General features: G+C 52.8%; 1 protein-coding gene across 20 annotated transcripts in view; it reads left to right on the top strand.

Annotated features, from left to right (window-relative positions):
* The window catches only part of MEGF11 (multiple EGF like domains 11), a 343,613-nt gene that overhangs the window by 306,967 nt on the left and 20,999 nt on the right, over nucleotides 1-15,647 (top strand). For all 20 annotated transcript variants that reach the window (XM_059180860.1, XM_059180847.1, XM_059180846.1 and 17 more), the window contains exons 11-16: nucleotides 1,715-1,835; nucleotides 2,779-2,942; nucleotides 3,960-4,062; nucleotides 9,221-9,367; nucleotides 9,723-9,857; nucleotides 14,931-15,059. In XM_059180860.1, coding sequence (XP_059036843.1) covers nucleotides 1,715-1,835; nucleotides 2,779-2,942; nucleotides 3,960-4,062; nucleotides 9,221-9,367; nucleotides 9,723-9,857; nucleotides 14,931-15,059 — 799 coding nt within the window. The remainder of the gene's footprint in view (nucleotides 1-1,714; nucleotides 1,836-2,778; nucleotides 2,943-3,959; nucleotides 4,063-9,220; nucleotides 9,368-9,722; nucleotides 9,858-14,930; nucleotides 15,060-15,647) is intronic.

The following is a 15,647-nucleotide window of genomic DNA, read 5'->3' as shown; positions in this document are numbered from 1 at the left end:
TCCCCCAGCCACCCCGAGAGCATTCTCCGCTCTCCCACTCCTCTGCACTCTTGTCACACTCTTCCCACCTGGACTGCCTTTACCTCACTCTTCTCTAGTAAACTGAATGCTCCTACCCCTCAAGGCCCCTAACGTCCCATTCCTGGTCCCCACTGCTCCGTCCCTTGCCCCCACTCTGAACCTTTCACTGGAACCAGTGGCCTACCCACAGAGGTCTGGTGTAGTGGACACCATAGTGTGCCCCTGACATTCACGCTTTGGGCCTGAGGCACCCCTCCTTTCCCAGCTTCAGGCAACAGGGGTTCCTAGCTGCGTCCTCCTCCAGAAGCTGCCCTCAGTCAGAGGGGCCGATTCATACAAAACCACGCCTCCTTCCTGGGGCAGTAGATAACCAGTTCTTGGGTGGGGGGGTAGAAAGGTCCCCCCTCTCCTTTTCCACTGGTTGGATGATTCCAAGGGCCATCCCAGCTTCAGAGCTTCCTGGCGGATCCGCAAAAGCCACTGTTGTAACCACACCTCGGTGCAGGTTCCCCTCAGCCCCTGTCCCATCCTGCCTCCCTTGCCCCTCATGGGGGCCGTTCTCAAGAGCTTACTAATCTCCACCTTGGAGAATGCTTTCTGGGCAAGCCGGTTTCTGACAACTGGTGACAGAATGGCTAAGCCACCAGCCCGGGTGCCAGTAGAGATAACCGTTCTTAGTGCCCTGACCTGGGCCGAGTTACCTAAGTTCTCCATGGGATCGCTTTATCCATAAAATGGGAATAATGCTGAGGCACTAATTTCCGGCGAGTCTTGTGAGGATTAAACGTGATGATGTACACATGCGCCTGATATTAAGAAAGCGTTCAGTGGACGCTAACTATGACTGTCTACATTTAACTTCTCTGAGGTTCAGGTATGTGGGGATAAAGTCTTACTTTCTGTGTCATGGGGTTGTCAGTGAGAGTCAAATAATATTGAGAGGCAAAGGGTTGCATTCTGTGCTGCCGGGACCTGACACAGACTCAGGGGGCAAGTTCCATGGGGGCTTTGCCCACCTAGAGCTTTAGCCAAGAAGCCTGACCCCTCCCCTGACTGGGGACAATCACTGTATTAGTTTCTTATTACCACTGTGACAAACTGCCATGAGCTCAGTGGCATAGGTCAACACAGATTTCATATCCTACAATTCTACAGGTCAGGTATGGGTCTTATCAGACTAAAGTCAAGGTCTGTAAGCTGTGGTCCTTTCTGGAGGTTCCAAGGGAGAATCCACTTCCTGCTCATTCTGGAAGTTGGCAGAATTCAGTTCCCAGGGTTGTAAGACCGAGATCTGAATGTTCTTGCTGACTCTAAAATGAGGGTTGATACTACCTTTCAGAGGCCACTACCTTTCTTGGCGGTGTTCCCCTTTCGCCATCTTCAGGGTCAGCACAGGCTGGTGGAGGACTTCCTATGGTGTATCTCTCTCACTGGCTTTAGTCATCTTCCACTTTCAAGGACTCATGTGATTAGACTGGGCCCACCTGCATAATCTAGAATATTCTCCCCATCTCGAGTCCTTAATCACACAAAGGCAGAGTCCTCTTTGCCATGCAAGGTACCGTATTCACAGGTTCCAGGGATTAGAACATCGATATTTTTTGTGGGAGCTAGAGGGGATGGCATTATTCTGCTCCCATAGCCCCCCAGCGTGGGACACCGTCTGATCCAAAATTCACCTCTCCTCTTCTAGGGAGAGATCTGTGCAGTTCCGTGTGCTGTGGGGACCTATGGCCCCAACTGCTCATCTGTCTGTAGCTGTGACAACGGTGGCACCTGCTCCCCCGTGGACGGCTCCTGCTCCTGCAAGGAAGGTGATGTGCCTTCTTGCCCAATCCCATCCCCCGCAGATGTACGTACCATCCAGGTGGGCTGCCAGCTAAGGAGTCTGGGCTGCTCCTGCCTTATCCCCCCACACGCAGGTTCAGGGAGCTTAGAGATCAGGTCCCAGCCAGGGAAACCCCGGCCAGGGAGTTCAGTAATGGAGGGGATTAGTTATAATGGTGTTGGAATAGCTGGGAGAGCACAGGAGGGAAAGTGAGCTAACCAGAGATTAGAAGTGGGGGGAAGGAGCAGCCATACTCCTGGGGTGGGAGGGACAGGTGGAGGAAGTGGAGTTCTGGAGTTTGGGAGTGAGGGCCACCTGACGGCAGCTGGAGAGTGGATAGAGGAGCTTTGTGACAGCGGCAGAGCAGAGGGGAGACCCAACCACCACCACCATCAGAGAGGCCCTGCCCAAGGCCGACAAAGAGGAGGAGGGACCTCGTGTCTCTCCTGCTCCCCACCTCCAGTCTGTGGGCCGGGTCTCCCTTGGTGAATGCAGCCCACCTGGCAGCCGGCTGACGGGGAAGCCGGGGATACACACCTGCAAGGAGCAGCCCCGTGACACAGATCAGAGGCGGGGACAGGGAGAAATGGATCTAAGACCAAACAGGCTGATGACCACCCTGAGAACAAAGGACCCTAAAAGAAGCCTCCTGATTCCACCCTGGGCAGAGCTAGACCTCCCCACTTCAGGGGTGCCCTGCTCCAGGTGGGATTGTGCACCTGCAGGGCGAGCTGTGAGATCCTGCGGGCTGACCCGAGGTCTCCTAATAACCCTGCTGAGTTTCAGAGCAGACTCCACGTGGAATGTGTGTTCTGACCTGGTGAGCAGAGAAACGGCCATTTCAGGGGCAAGGTACCGAGATGGGGGAGTAGGCAGAAAGCCGTGCGGGGCCCCGACAGAGAGCTGACGGACTCTTTCCCTCCCCTCAGGGTGGCAAGGCCTGGACTGCACCCTACCGTGTCCCAGTGGGACGTGGGGCATGAACTGTAACGAGAGCTGCGCCTGTGCCAATGGGGCAGCCTGCAGCCCCACAGATGGCTCCTGCTCCTGCACCGCCGGCTGGCTCGGAGACGCCTGCGAACTGCCCTGCCCAGTGAGTGCCCGCGTCCTGGCTTGCCCTCTCCCTGCAGCTGTCGGCTGTCTGGCCGCAGAGGTGTACAGGGAGGAGCCCTGGCCCAGGGGGTGGGACCCTTGGATTCCGGTCTTTCATGTGTAGAATGCCAGTTGTCTGGCAGGCGTAGAGCCCTGGCCTCACTTCCCCCTGGCAGTGCTTGATCAACGTCATTAACTGACCTGGGCACCCTGACTGGAGCCCAGGGGCAACCTCAGAATCCTTCCCAGCGCAGTGCCACAGGACAGCCCTTACCAGTCCCGCAGAGTGGCCACTCCTCGCACATTTTATGGCCAGGGTATGAGAGGACAAAACCAAGCTCTCTTCAGTGATAACCACACAGGCTTGCTCACCGTTCTTGATCTAAGAGACAAATAAGTTCAACCAACCAATACGTGATATTGTTGAATGAGGCCTGTAGTCCTGGGTTCCAATGCTGACTTCGCCACATCCTAACTCTGTGACCTTGAATGTGTTCCTTCACCTCTCTGACCCTCTTTCTCGTCTTTCAGTGGTGACTGTAATGGTACCATGCCATAGATCTGCTGTGAAGATTAAGACAAATGAGTGGTAACAGGCTCTCGATACCTGAGGAGCACACGACAAATGTCGGTTGCTAGCGTCTTCCCTAGAAACAAAGAGCAAATCGGTCATTCTTAACATGTGATCAGTGCATTACAGTTTGCAAAGTGCATTCACATTTACAATTTTAGTTAACAGTCACCATCTACAGCCCTTCGAGCTTGACCATCGACAAGTGGGGCATGACCATCACTCTCTCCTTCCAAACCCTGTACTTCGCAACACAGCCTGAGAATTATTTGGAGTGGCCTTGTGGCCACATGGCTCCAGTGATAAAAAGTGCTCCCGCTCCACTCTGGCCAGTCTCTCTGTGTCCCCGTGGGGCAGCGGCTCACTTTTGTTATCCAAATCCAACAGAAGTCAGTGAAGCTCTGGGAGTCAAGGTCTGATTGTTTCTCTGGCCCCTTCCCTCCACAGGACGGCACATTTGGGCTGAACTGCAGCGAGCGCTGTGACTGCAGCCACGCGGATGGCTGCGATCCTGTCACGGGCCACTGCTGCTGCCTGGCCGGATGGACAGGTAACTGCCGCCCCTGCCGTGCCCCCACCCAGGGCCTGGGAAACCAGGTTCTTGGTGTTCTTCTTCTCCTGACTGTTCTTTCTCTTTCTCTTTCACTTCTTCTTCTTGCTTCTTTTGCATGCATGTTGCCCTTCTTTCCTCTGGGCCTCAGTGCTCCGTTCCCTATAGTTCAAGCAAACCAAGCACTGAACACCTATTATGTGCAGGCTTCGTTCTAAAGACCAGGAACATACCGGTAAGAAATCAGACAAAGGCTAACACATGGTGACTGCAGGTGCCTAATCTGTGTTCACAGAGGATATGGCAGAGAGGGGGACAGAGACCTTCTGCTTAGCCCGGCCTCACGCTCCTGGTCCCTTGTATGTGTCTATCAGCCTGTCTCCCAAACGCATGGCAAATCCATCCTACTGCCACCATCCTGGTCCTCTAAGCACCATCTCTCAGCTGGCCCGGCCTTGGCCTTCTCCTTGGTCTCTGGGCCTCCCCTCTTGCTCAGCTGCATCCATTCTGCATATGGTGGCCAGAGTGAACTTCTCGAACCCCAGCTCCATTCACATCAGTTCTTGCTCAGGGTGCCTCTTATAGAAAATCCAAAATCTGTACAGTGGCCCAGGGTCCCTAGGACCTGGCCCCCCCAACCAAACCCCACCACCTCCCTTTTGCCCCCTCCTGTCACTCACTACCTAGCAGCCACCTAGGGCGACCACCTTCCTGACCCCAGGCCTTTGCATGTGCTTCTCTGAATGTGTGCCCTTTTCTTTTCTCTGCACTTGATGATGCCCTGTCCCCATTACAGCCCGGCCAAGACTATGTAAGAGACCCTCTTCCTAATGCTTGTAATATCCTACACTTTTCTTTTTTTGCCATACTTACATCAACTGTCACTGAACAGTCATTCAAGTATTTATTTAATATCTGCCTCGCCAGCTAGACCAGCAGCTCTCCGGAGGCAGGGCTTTGCTCACCCCGGTGTCCACTGCCTGCCACCCACTGAGAGACAGATGACATGGTGGTTAAGAACACCAAGTTGGAGCCAGACTACCTGGTTTTGTGACCTTGGGCAAGCCCTTTAGCCTCTCACGGCCTGAATTCTCCATCCATAAAAGGCAGATAATTACAGTCCTCACAATTACAGGGTCATTTTGAAGTTTAAATGAGTTAATACATGGAAGTCCTAACAGGGCATGGTGCTGTGCTCAATAATTGCAGCCCATGAATTCAGGAAGTAATTAATAAATGCCATGCCATATGAATGCACGCAGTCCCAGAGTGGTGGGCAGAGAGAGAGACACAGGCATTCCTGGCAGCGTGGGTCTTCAGATCAGCGTTGGCACCAGGTTACTGAGCAGCCTCTGTGTCCCACCACTAGAAAGTGGGAGCAGCGGAAGGCCAGGGCCATTGCTTCCTTGGAAGCATCTCTGCCCTGGCTCGTGGCCTGCCCTGTGGTACAGAGTAAGGCCTCGCCTTAGTCACTGGCCCCCCAGACTCCTAGCTGGAGCCAAGTGGAAATCCACTTTAATTTTTCATGGCCTTAATTTCAAGGGAACCGATAAGATTTTAATGATGGCTGGTGCTTAAAAATTCTGTCTTTGATGGACGACTTTTCAGCGAGGCCTCTGCTGTTCTCATAGAAAGCTGATTTTCCCAATATGGTCCTGAAGTCATTTCAAAGGAGGGAATGATGTCCTGGGGTTTGTCATTTAAAAGGAGATCAGGGAAGGAAAGGAAGGGAACGCAGGTTTTCCCTGGACTGCTACTCTGTGAACCCTCCGGGGCCGTTCCTGCCCCAAGAAGTCTATCCCTGTCTTCCCAACTCCTGGCACAGTGCTCAAAACCAGCTTGACACCGGTTTTCTTCTGCCCTAAATATACGCAGGCCTTCTCCCCTTGCCCACACAAGCCACAGACATTGACAGGTGTCCTCGTGTCTCATTCACTTTGCCCTGTACATGGCAGGTGTTCAGTAAATGTCTATTGAAGTAAATTGAAAGAAGCTGGGCTGTAACCATATATGGGTTTTTACCCTTGAAGCTAAGGAACCTCCAAGGTGATCTATTCTAACCTTCTCAGACTATAGATGAGGAAAGGGAGTTGTCCAAGATCTCAGGGCATTAGTGCTGATAGGATGGGGACACGGGATTGCATCGTAAGAAGGAGCCATCTATTCATTCAATTAGCATTTATTGACTTAAGCAATCACCAGGTCCTTAGTTGGCAACTACCACGTATCCAGCACTGCGTCAGGCTCAGCAGTAAATAGCAAAATTCAATAACAACAATAGTCTCTAGATATCTGTTATGTGCCAGACACCATACTGGGCATCAGAGAAGTAAAGATAACCCAGATGGTGCCTTGTCCACTAGGAGCACCAAATAAGGAGGGTCAGAAGTGTCAATAAGCCATGTTCCCCGCCTTCAAATTGCTAGCAGGGCAGATAAGATTTGCGTTTGAAACGTTCAAATAATAGGCAGGGACAAAGCTGTAAGCCACTGACTTTCCAAGAGATGCTTGAATCCCTGGGCAGACATCTGGGAAGGCTTCCTGGAAAAGGAGGACCCTTAGCAGCCCCTGAAGGATGGAGGCTGCTGAGTTGCTGACCTTGTGGCATGAACTTGAGGTCACGATACATGGATTCTTAGCCTGACTTTACAACCATCAATATGGATGTGTAGCGAGTCCTGAAAAATAAAGCAGGGAGATTCCCTAGGGATAAGACAGGGAAGGATCTCTGAGGGGGATTATTATCTCTATTTAGCTACTGGGAAAACAGGGCTTAGATAATGCAACTGGTGAAGCTATTTCTTTCTTTCTTTCTTTCTTTTTAAAGATTTTATTTATTTATTTGACAGAGATCACAAGCAGGCAGAGAGAGAGAGGAAGGGAAGCAGGCTCCCTGCTGAGCAGAGAGCCCAATGCAGGGCTCGACCCCAGGACCCTGAGATCATGACTGAAGCCAAAGGCAAAGGCTTTAATCCACTGAGCCACCCAGGCACCCCTGGTGAAGCTATTTCTTTTCAGAAGCCATGTTTGGAAGACCCTCCCACAGGCCAAAGGGCGGCCCCTTTGGCCACTCCAGTAGAACCCAGGCTCTCCATGCAGGGGAAAACCCTGGACCCTTCTCCCCACTCAAGTACCAGTGTCCTTAAGTTCCAGGGAGTTCTTAGGACATATGAAAACCTCCAACAGCCACCCCCCTTGCTGCCACCTGCCATCAGCATAACCTCCTTACAGCTATGGTTCTCAGTTCCCAAGGAAAAGGACCCCTTTGTGATGTGAAAAAACTTTTCATACACATGAGAGTAGCTGTACTTTTAAATATCCATTGATGGGGAGAACACTCGATAGCAAGGAGCTGCCACACACACGAGGGTCCCACACATAAGAGTAGCTGTACTTTAAAATATCTGTTGATGGGGAGAACACGCCATGGCAAGGAACTACCATGGAGTCAAGGGGGCTTTGGTGTGCGTTGGGTTTCATGAATCACGGCGGTGCCTGCAGACGGGTTTAGGAAAGAACAGCATTTGCCCCAGGAGCCTTGGTCAGCCTACAGTGAGCGCCTGGGGCCCAGGTGGGGTCTGAGGTCCCTATCAGGTGCCAGAGCTCTGCCCTAGTCCAGGAAAGAGCAGAGTCACCCGGCCTGCGGTCTGATCCTGGCTTTCCTACAGAAGAATTCCTTGGTCACAGCTTCTGTGTTCCCAGAGAAGGGGAGACTTAAAGCTGTATCCAAAGCTTCGAGCAGGCTCATGGTTCTGGCTTCCCCAGGCTCCCCTTCGGTCAGTCAGCAGGGTTTGTCCCGGGTTAGCCCCTGAGACCTCCGTCAAGGGGTGAAGTGTGCCGGCCAGGTTCCCTACCTTCACAAAGAGGCCTCATCTCTCAGAGAGTGGCACCAAAAGCCCTCCCGGTGCTGCCAAATTGAGATGTCACAGGGAGGGAATGTGGGCGCTCAACTAGATGAGCACTGCAGGGATGAGTAAAAGCCTGTTGCCGCCCCCCACCCCCCGCTCTCTCTGGCTGCTCAGCCTTCCCTCGCTTTCCCACGGGCTCGGGTGGGCTTGTACAATTCCAGCCTGCCTCCAAATTGGTCCCACTGCTCTCCTGCTGCTGCCGGGCCTGGCTCTCTTTGCCGGGCCCGAGTCTTCCTCCCCCTTTCTGTGTCTTTCCCATAATCCCTGTCCCCATAACAAGGCAGACATGATTTTCAAACTAATTCCACTTTTCTCTAAGCCTCTGATGTTCGCCTTCCCAAGCCAAGCCAGCTTCCTGGGCCCACACCTTCCTTCGCCTAATGCATGTCAGCCTAGAAGTATTTCTGCCCAAGAGGAAACCCCACCCCAAAGCTGGGCCCTCCAGGCTCAGACCTTTTGAAATTCCTGCCTAGCCTTTGGGCTGCAGTCACCTCCATACATACTCAGTCTGTCTCAGCTCAGAAAGACCCTGTAGGCCTTCTTCCTCTTTCTTAATAGAATACATCGCAGTATAGAGAATCAGAGTGTGTCATCCAGGGACAGAAAAATGTCATTTCGCAAAGTGTTGGTTTCTCGCATACACATGTGTGCACGTAGGATCTAAAATCCACGTTGTGTTGAGGGCTGTGGTCAAAAGAACCCAGAAAGATCCCAGCCACTGTCTGGGTACCCTCGGGCTGGTTGGCTGGGACCCAAAGGATCAGTAGTTCCCGGGCTAACGTGGGTGGGCACGGCTGCAGCAGGCCCCGTAACAGCGCTCCCTTGCTCCACAGTTGGTTTCTGTCAAGCCTAACCTTGGATAGCAGCTAAGATGTTAAGAAGGAAGGTGGCCCTTCATGACCTGGTCCGTTCTTGACCTGGTCTCATCTCTTGCTATTTTGTACTTGGTGGCTTAGCCACACTATGCTGTTTTCTTTTAAGGGATGGTTCTCTCTCTTGCCTCGTGATTTTTGCACAGAGAGTTTCCTTTACCTGGTAAATTCTTCCGTGGCCCTTAGGACTCATTGTGGGCATCACCTCCTCCTGGAAGCCCTCCCTGACCAGCCAAGCTTGGACTGGAGTTTTCCCCTACATTCCCAGATGTGCTGTGCCCTCCCCCACCCCTTCATTCTGCAGGTGGCCCCTTCCCAGCATCCTTCCCTCTGCCTTCACTCCTCTTACCACTGACCCAGGTTTACCTCTGCCCACAGGTATCCGCTGTGACAGCATGTGTCCTCCTGGCCGCTGGGGTCCCAACTGCTCCGTCTCCTGCAGCTGCGAGAACGGTGGCTCCTGTTCCCCAGAAGATGGGAGCTGCGAGTGTGCCCCTGGCTTCCGAGGACCGTTATGCCAGAGAAGTAAGGCTGAGCCCCCCGCCCTCTCTATGGCTCACCCTCCCCACCCCTTCCCTGTTGGAACAAGTCCTGGCCTAAGAGGGGCTGAGCTCTCAGAGTCAGCCCCCATCAAACCCCTCCGTTCAAGTCCCCTCTCTCCCTGTGCTGGTTTTTCCATCCCTAAGTTCTGGTCCCAGCCCGACTCCTTGGGGGAAACTGGACCAGACCACAGCTCTTCTCTGCAGAAAGGGTGCAGGGTGGGGACCCCTCTCCCCATACTCTTGGGGATCCTGCCTTCTCCCCTGTGTGGGACAGGATGGGCAGCCAAACTGACTGGGGCCCCTGAGGCTGCTGACTGCCATCTCCACTTCATCCCCAGTCTGCCCCCCCGGGTTCTTTGGCCATAGCTGCGCCCAGCCATGTCCCCTCTGCGTGCACAGCAGTGGACCCTGCCACCACATCAGCGGCGTCTGTGAGTGCCTCCCGGGATTCTCTGGAGCCCTCTGCAACCAAGGTAGCGTCTCCAAGGCAAGCGTAGGCCTGGGAGGTGAGGCATCCTGGGAAGGAAGTGGCTGGAAAGAGGGGCTTGGGGACTCTCATCCTACTCAGGCGTACCCTTCTGAGACTTGGTCACCACCAGGTGTGAGACAAAGCTATTAGGCAGTTCAAGGAACAGGCTTAGAAAAGTTAAATGACTTCTCCATGGTCTCATAGCTAGGACGTGGAAGAGCTGGGAAGTTCCAACTCCAGAGCTGATGAGAAATGAAATTAGCGTAGATGAGTTCTGCATAATAAGTGTCCCCAAATGGCTTATGCTGAGTGCCAAGTGGTAAAGGCAGAGGATGACGTGGGAGCTCAGAGGAGACAGTTCTGGCAGGGGCTGGAGATGGCAGCTTCCCAGCTCTCCCCCCACCTGCCACCGCCCCCAACTCAGGCCGACATCACTGATCCCTCACGGCACACTTTCCTGTCTCGGCGGCAGAATCCTTCACAACGCCAACTCCAGCCAGCCTCCACCACTCAGCAGGGCTTGAAAAGGGAGCTAACGCTGACTTGCATTGGTGTGCTGCTCGACTGGCTCCCTGGGGGGGGAAAGCCTTGCTTTGTAACATTTGCAAGCAAGTTCCATGATCTAAATGTCTCCACCGTGGTGGATTCCGTGGTACCAGAGCCTTAACACGGGTCACAGAACTGCTGCATCTGTAACACCCAGTGTGAGGGCAGAAGCTGGCCACAGCACATAGTGCTGTTTACTGCTGTCCGTAGCTCAGTGATGCTAAGGCTGTGCGGAACTGGGGGGCGGCTCCATGCTGTTGCAGGCCTTCAGTGAGGCCTCAGCCTGAGAGGCACAGACAGAAGAAAGGCACTGTGGGTAAAGCAGGCAGCTTGGGTGTAGACATGCGACTATCCAGCAGAAGGGAGCGGCTGAAGGATGCGGGGGACTGGGTAGGAACAGCAGAGGGCGCTGGGAAGGACGTCTGGGGCCCTTGTGACAGCTTAGAACACAGGGTTGCAGAATTTGCCCTGGATCCTGTAAGGAGCAAAAAGATCTTAGACTAAGGTAAACTTAGAGCAGAAAGTAACTTCAAGGTCATCTGTGCAAGAATCTCATCTGGCCTGTGCTCAAATGCTTCCACTGAGAGCTCACTCCCTCCCAGGGGCACGGATTCTTTTGATGGATAATCACCACTGAGCTGGGCTGGCTTTGTAAGTGTATGGGCCGTTAATATGTATGAGTGGAAAGTTCACTCCATGATGCTTTGAGGTCATGAGAAGTTTGGGCCCCAGGGAAGCATATGTGACAGTTTCATTTGCTTGCAGCCCTCCTAAGACAGTTTAATCATAACCTGACACGTCGAGGTTTACTTATTAAACATCGGAGACCCAGCCGTCAATACAGATAGGCTGGGTCTAAATTCGGATCTGAGCAGCCCGAGGAGTAACGCTCAGATCCCGCGATGTCTGATTTATTGCCCGCTGGCCTAATGAGTATTTTCCCCATATAGATCTAATAGAGTTTGCTATTAATGGCAACTGCCCTGGTTAAGTCTCAAACCTTGTAAAAAATTGAACTGACACTTTCTAATGACCGGCTTTCCAGCGAGTTACAAATTACAGACACTGCTTATGCAGAATCATTAAACATAGATTAAATATAACCAGATGTTTTCTTTTCACAGCCCCCTTTTCCACCACCCCTCTTTTTGCCTCACTCTTGATTCAGCTAAGAAGTCAACCAATTAATGTAGTAGACTGATCGCATTAGCAGCTCTGTAGGTGAATTTGTCTGCCTCATGTGGGTGAGAAGGACTTCAAAGATAAGACTGTCTTGTTAGGGAAGCTCAGAGCTGGTGTGGGGGAGGTGGGTAGGTGGAGCAGCACACCCCACTCCCCATCCAGGGCCAGGACTGGGGAATGGGCTCCCCAGATCAAGTACTTCCCAGAGGCAGGGAAGAGGAGGCTGGGCGACCTGCTGGAATCTGGGCTACAGGTAGCAAGATGTGCATCATCTGCCCTGGAAGGAGCTAAGGTTTTTGCCAGGGGAGGCACAGGGCCCACAAGAGCCATCCCCCTCCCCACAGCTGTTAACCAGGGCCTGAGGGCAGGGAGTGCAGGGTACAGACCCTGTTTCAAAGGTGAAGGGTCATGCGGTCTGCTTAAAGGTGCTTAACCATTAAGTGGCAGACCTTTCTCGCTGTGTGACCTTGGGCAAGCTGCTTAACCTCTCCGTCCCTCAGTTTCCTTATCTGTGAAGTAGAGTTAATAATAGGGATAATAATGAAAATATTGAATATCAACAGTATTACAAGGTCGACTGAACTGATATTTGCGAAGCATTTTGAACAGTGTCCAGCGCATCTAAGTGCCATAGAAGTTTTTGTTGACTGCATATGTAAAATTAAGACCCAAACCCAAGGCTTTAGACTGGAGACCCGGGTGTGCCGTGCTGCCTTCATTAGTTGTCCCAACCACTGATCATGCCCAGGAAAGGCATAGGGTTGACACAGATCCTAGGCTCCAGCTGCTGGCTATCTGGTTGGGGAAGGGCTGGCAAGGGGAGGCAGCGTGGCATAAAGAAGAGGGTGCGAGCCCAAGGTTTAAGAGAACTGGGTTGTGGTTAAGTTGCTTTGCTTCAAGAATCAGTACCTTCCCATGGTCCTCTACGTGGCTCAGCCGACTGATGGCCTTGGGGGTTCCAGGAATTCCTGCTCCATAATAGGAATGCAATGAAGCCTTCTTCGAGGATGGAGGGCTGGCTACAGCTGGACTCTGAGGGGAGAAGGTTGAACTGAGAAGAGCTCAAAGGGGCAAGAGTCCATGATCCCAGGAGAACTCACTGGAAGGTCATTGTCCTATTCTGGACATTATGGAAGACTTCCTGAGTGTTTGCTATGCGTCAGGCACTATGCTAGGCACTCAGACACAGCAAAGAACAAGAGAGCCAAGTCCCCTGCCCTCACTAAGCCTGTGGTCTAAGGGGGGCATTTGGAGCTCAGTCTTCCCCAGCAGGACCTGGGGGTTGTGGGGGGTCCAGTTTACTTCCATACATTCAGCCACCATGCCTGCTTTTTCCGGGCATCGTGGAAGACAAAGACACGGGCAGAACTCAGGCCTGGCCTGAAATCAGCTCACAAGTCACAGTAACAGAAGACCAGGGAAGAAACTAACAGAGTCTGGAGCTTCGAACAGGGACATAGCTGCCCAGAACTGAGATGATGGGTGAATCAGAATTAAGTTCAGTTTTAAGTGATGTAAAAACCCCCCAAATAATTGGCTTGAAACTGACAAAACTTATTTCCCTCAGAAAGCAAGCAAGCAAGCAAGAAGCAATCCAGAAGTAGGGTCGCTTACAAAGGGGTCAGGGGCCAGCCTCCTTCTGACCTGTTTTTCAGCCAACCACGGCATGTGGCCTCCACCTCTGATGGAAGGTAGCTCCAGCCCCCTCTTCCACAGTTCTTATCCATAATCCACATTATCCTTCAACAAGGATGAGCAATGGACAGACAGACACGCATTTCTACTTACCAGAGTGTAGTCACATGGCCTAAGATTATTGCAGGTGGCCATAAGCCCAGCTCAAACTCCGGATTCTACTTCTAAGGAAGAAGAGACTGGATTATTGAAGGACTGGCAGCCCACTACAAGGGGGTCATGGGGAAGGTAGCATTTAAAATGAGTCTTAGGGGTGCCTGTGTAGCTCAGTCGGTTATGCATCTGATTCTTTTTTTTTTTTTTTTTTTAAGATTTTATGTATTTATTTGACAGAGAGAAATCACAAGTAGATGGAGAGGCAGGCAGAGAGAGAGAGGGAAGCTGGCTGAGCCCGATGCGGGACTCGATCCCAGGACCCTGAGATCATGACCTGAGCCGAAGGCAGCGGCTTAACCCACTGAGCCACCCAGGCGGCACCCCATGCATCTGATTCTTGATCTCATCTCAGGTCTTGATCTCAAGAGTCTGAGTTCAAGCCCTGCCCTGGGATTGACACCAGGCATGGAGCCTACTTAAAAATAATAAAAATAAAAATAAAATGAGTCTTATAGGCAGGGTAAGATTTCCACAGTTGGACAGGGGGGTCAGGGAAGCTTTGGAGGGGAACAGCTGTAGCGAAGGCATGGAGTGTTAATTAGAATGTGGTGTGTGGGCCAGTGGCTTCTGTGTCTTGGAGAGAGGGGCCGTCTCCAGGTGAAGTCGCTTAAGTGTTCATCGTTAGGAAGCAGATTTTATTCTGGGGCAGTGGGAGCCACTGTGGATGTTGGAGCAGGGCACAGAAGAACCATGAAGAGAGCTGTGCTTTAGAGCGCTCAAGCTGTAGGAAGCAGAGGATGAACTGCAGGGAAAGGAGAGGTAGGAGCTCAAGGAACACGCAGACCTAGTTCTATAGAAACTTGCAGCCTGGTTGAGGAAACCAACCCTTCCTTTAGGGACCAAGGAGTCCTCCAGGGCAGGGTGAGGACCACAACCCTGCAAGGGACTCAAAGTGCAATACCACACGGTCTCCGCGGAAGAGAGCACCTTGTGAGCCCAGGAAGGCTGTCCAGAGGCCGAAGGAAGGCTTGAGGAACGGGTGGCATTTGGAGAGACAGGAAATGGGAGGCAGAGACAGTCATCCAACAATCTAACTGCAGCCCGACCTGCCCCCAGGCACCCGTCCCTCTCCTTCCAGCTACATTGTCCACCCTCGTGCCTGTGGATCAGTGATGCCGGCAAGAATGTGGTAACAGCAGAAGGCTGCAGGGCAGTGTGGGCAGCACCGACTGGAGGGCGACTGGAGGGCGGAGGCAGGATTCCCAGCCTCACTGCTTCCATCTGTGAGGCCCCAGTCTAGCGACTCTACCTGCTGTGCCTTCAAAGGGGATCATTTAATGAGTCTCCAGAGGAATGCAGCTGTGGGCCCAAGAGGGGAACTCATTTAAGTGCAGATGTAGGACAATGGGGCTGTAGAGGTGGGCAGTTCCCACCCAGATCTGGGAGCCCCGGGGCCATCCCAGCTAGGGCCCGGAACTTCTAGGGGCGCAGCAGCTGTGGATGGTGGTCTGAGGGGAACAGGTGGGAGGGCAGGTGCCAGGCTATCCTGTGCCCACAGTGTGTGCTGGAGGGCACTTTGGGCAAGACTGTGCCCAGCTCTGCTCCTGTGCCAACAACGGGACCTGCAGCCCCATCGATGGCTCCTGCCAGTGCTTCCCTGGATGGATTGGCAAGGACTGTTCACAGGGTAAGCCGCTGCCCAAGCAATGCCCCCCACCAGGAGTCAGGCCCCAAAACACACCCTCCTCCTTGCCCGGAACCTCTTTGCCCCTGTGCCTCCACCTCCTAGGACTGAAGCCTTCTGTAGACAGGAATGTCCACCTGAGTCCCAGTTAGAGTCCCATAGTTAACATGATGAGTTATTAGGGTTGATTGTTGGTGTTATTACCGTTAGGATGAAAGGTACTGACATTGTTGGGAATACCGTTGTTGCCACTGAGAATTAATACTCCATGAGCACTTGAGTAAGGAGTAGCCCTTAGGTTTGGTTGGGGAGGAAGAAGGGGCAGGGACTAGCATACTGGGATTTGGAAATGGGGTGAGACCAGGGCAGTCACCTCAGAGGGGTGAGGGCATCCCCTGAGTGACCCATGTGAATGCTGTCTTGGGCACATAGCCTGGACAAGCATTGTAGAGGCTGTTCTTAGAAGGTGTACCCAGAGACCGCACAGTGTAAAGGTGGACACCTAATCTCCGTCCCATCTGATGGGTGAGATGGGGACAGCACCCCTAGTGAGGTCCCCGTCAGATGACTGGGTCTGAGGGAAGTTCCATT

Source organism: Mustela lutreola, chromosome 7 (assembly GCF_030435805.1).
Source record: "Mustela lutreola isolate mMusLut2 chromosome 7, mMusLut2.pri, whole genome shotgun sequence".
In the NCBI taxonomy this organism is placed as follows: Eukaryota; Metazoa; Chordata; class Mammalia; order Carnivora; family Mustelidae; genus Mustela; species Mustela lutreola.
This window is presented reverse-complemented; position numbering and strand designations above follow the sequence as displayed.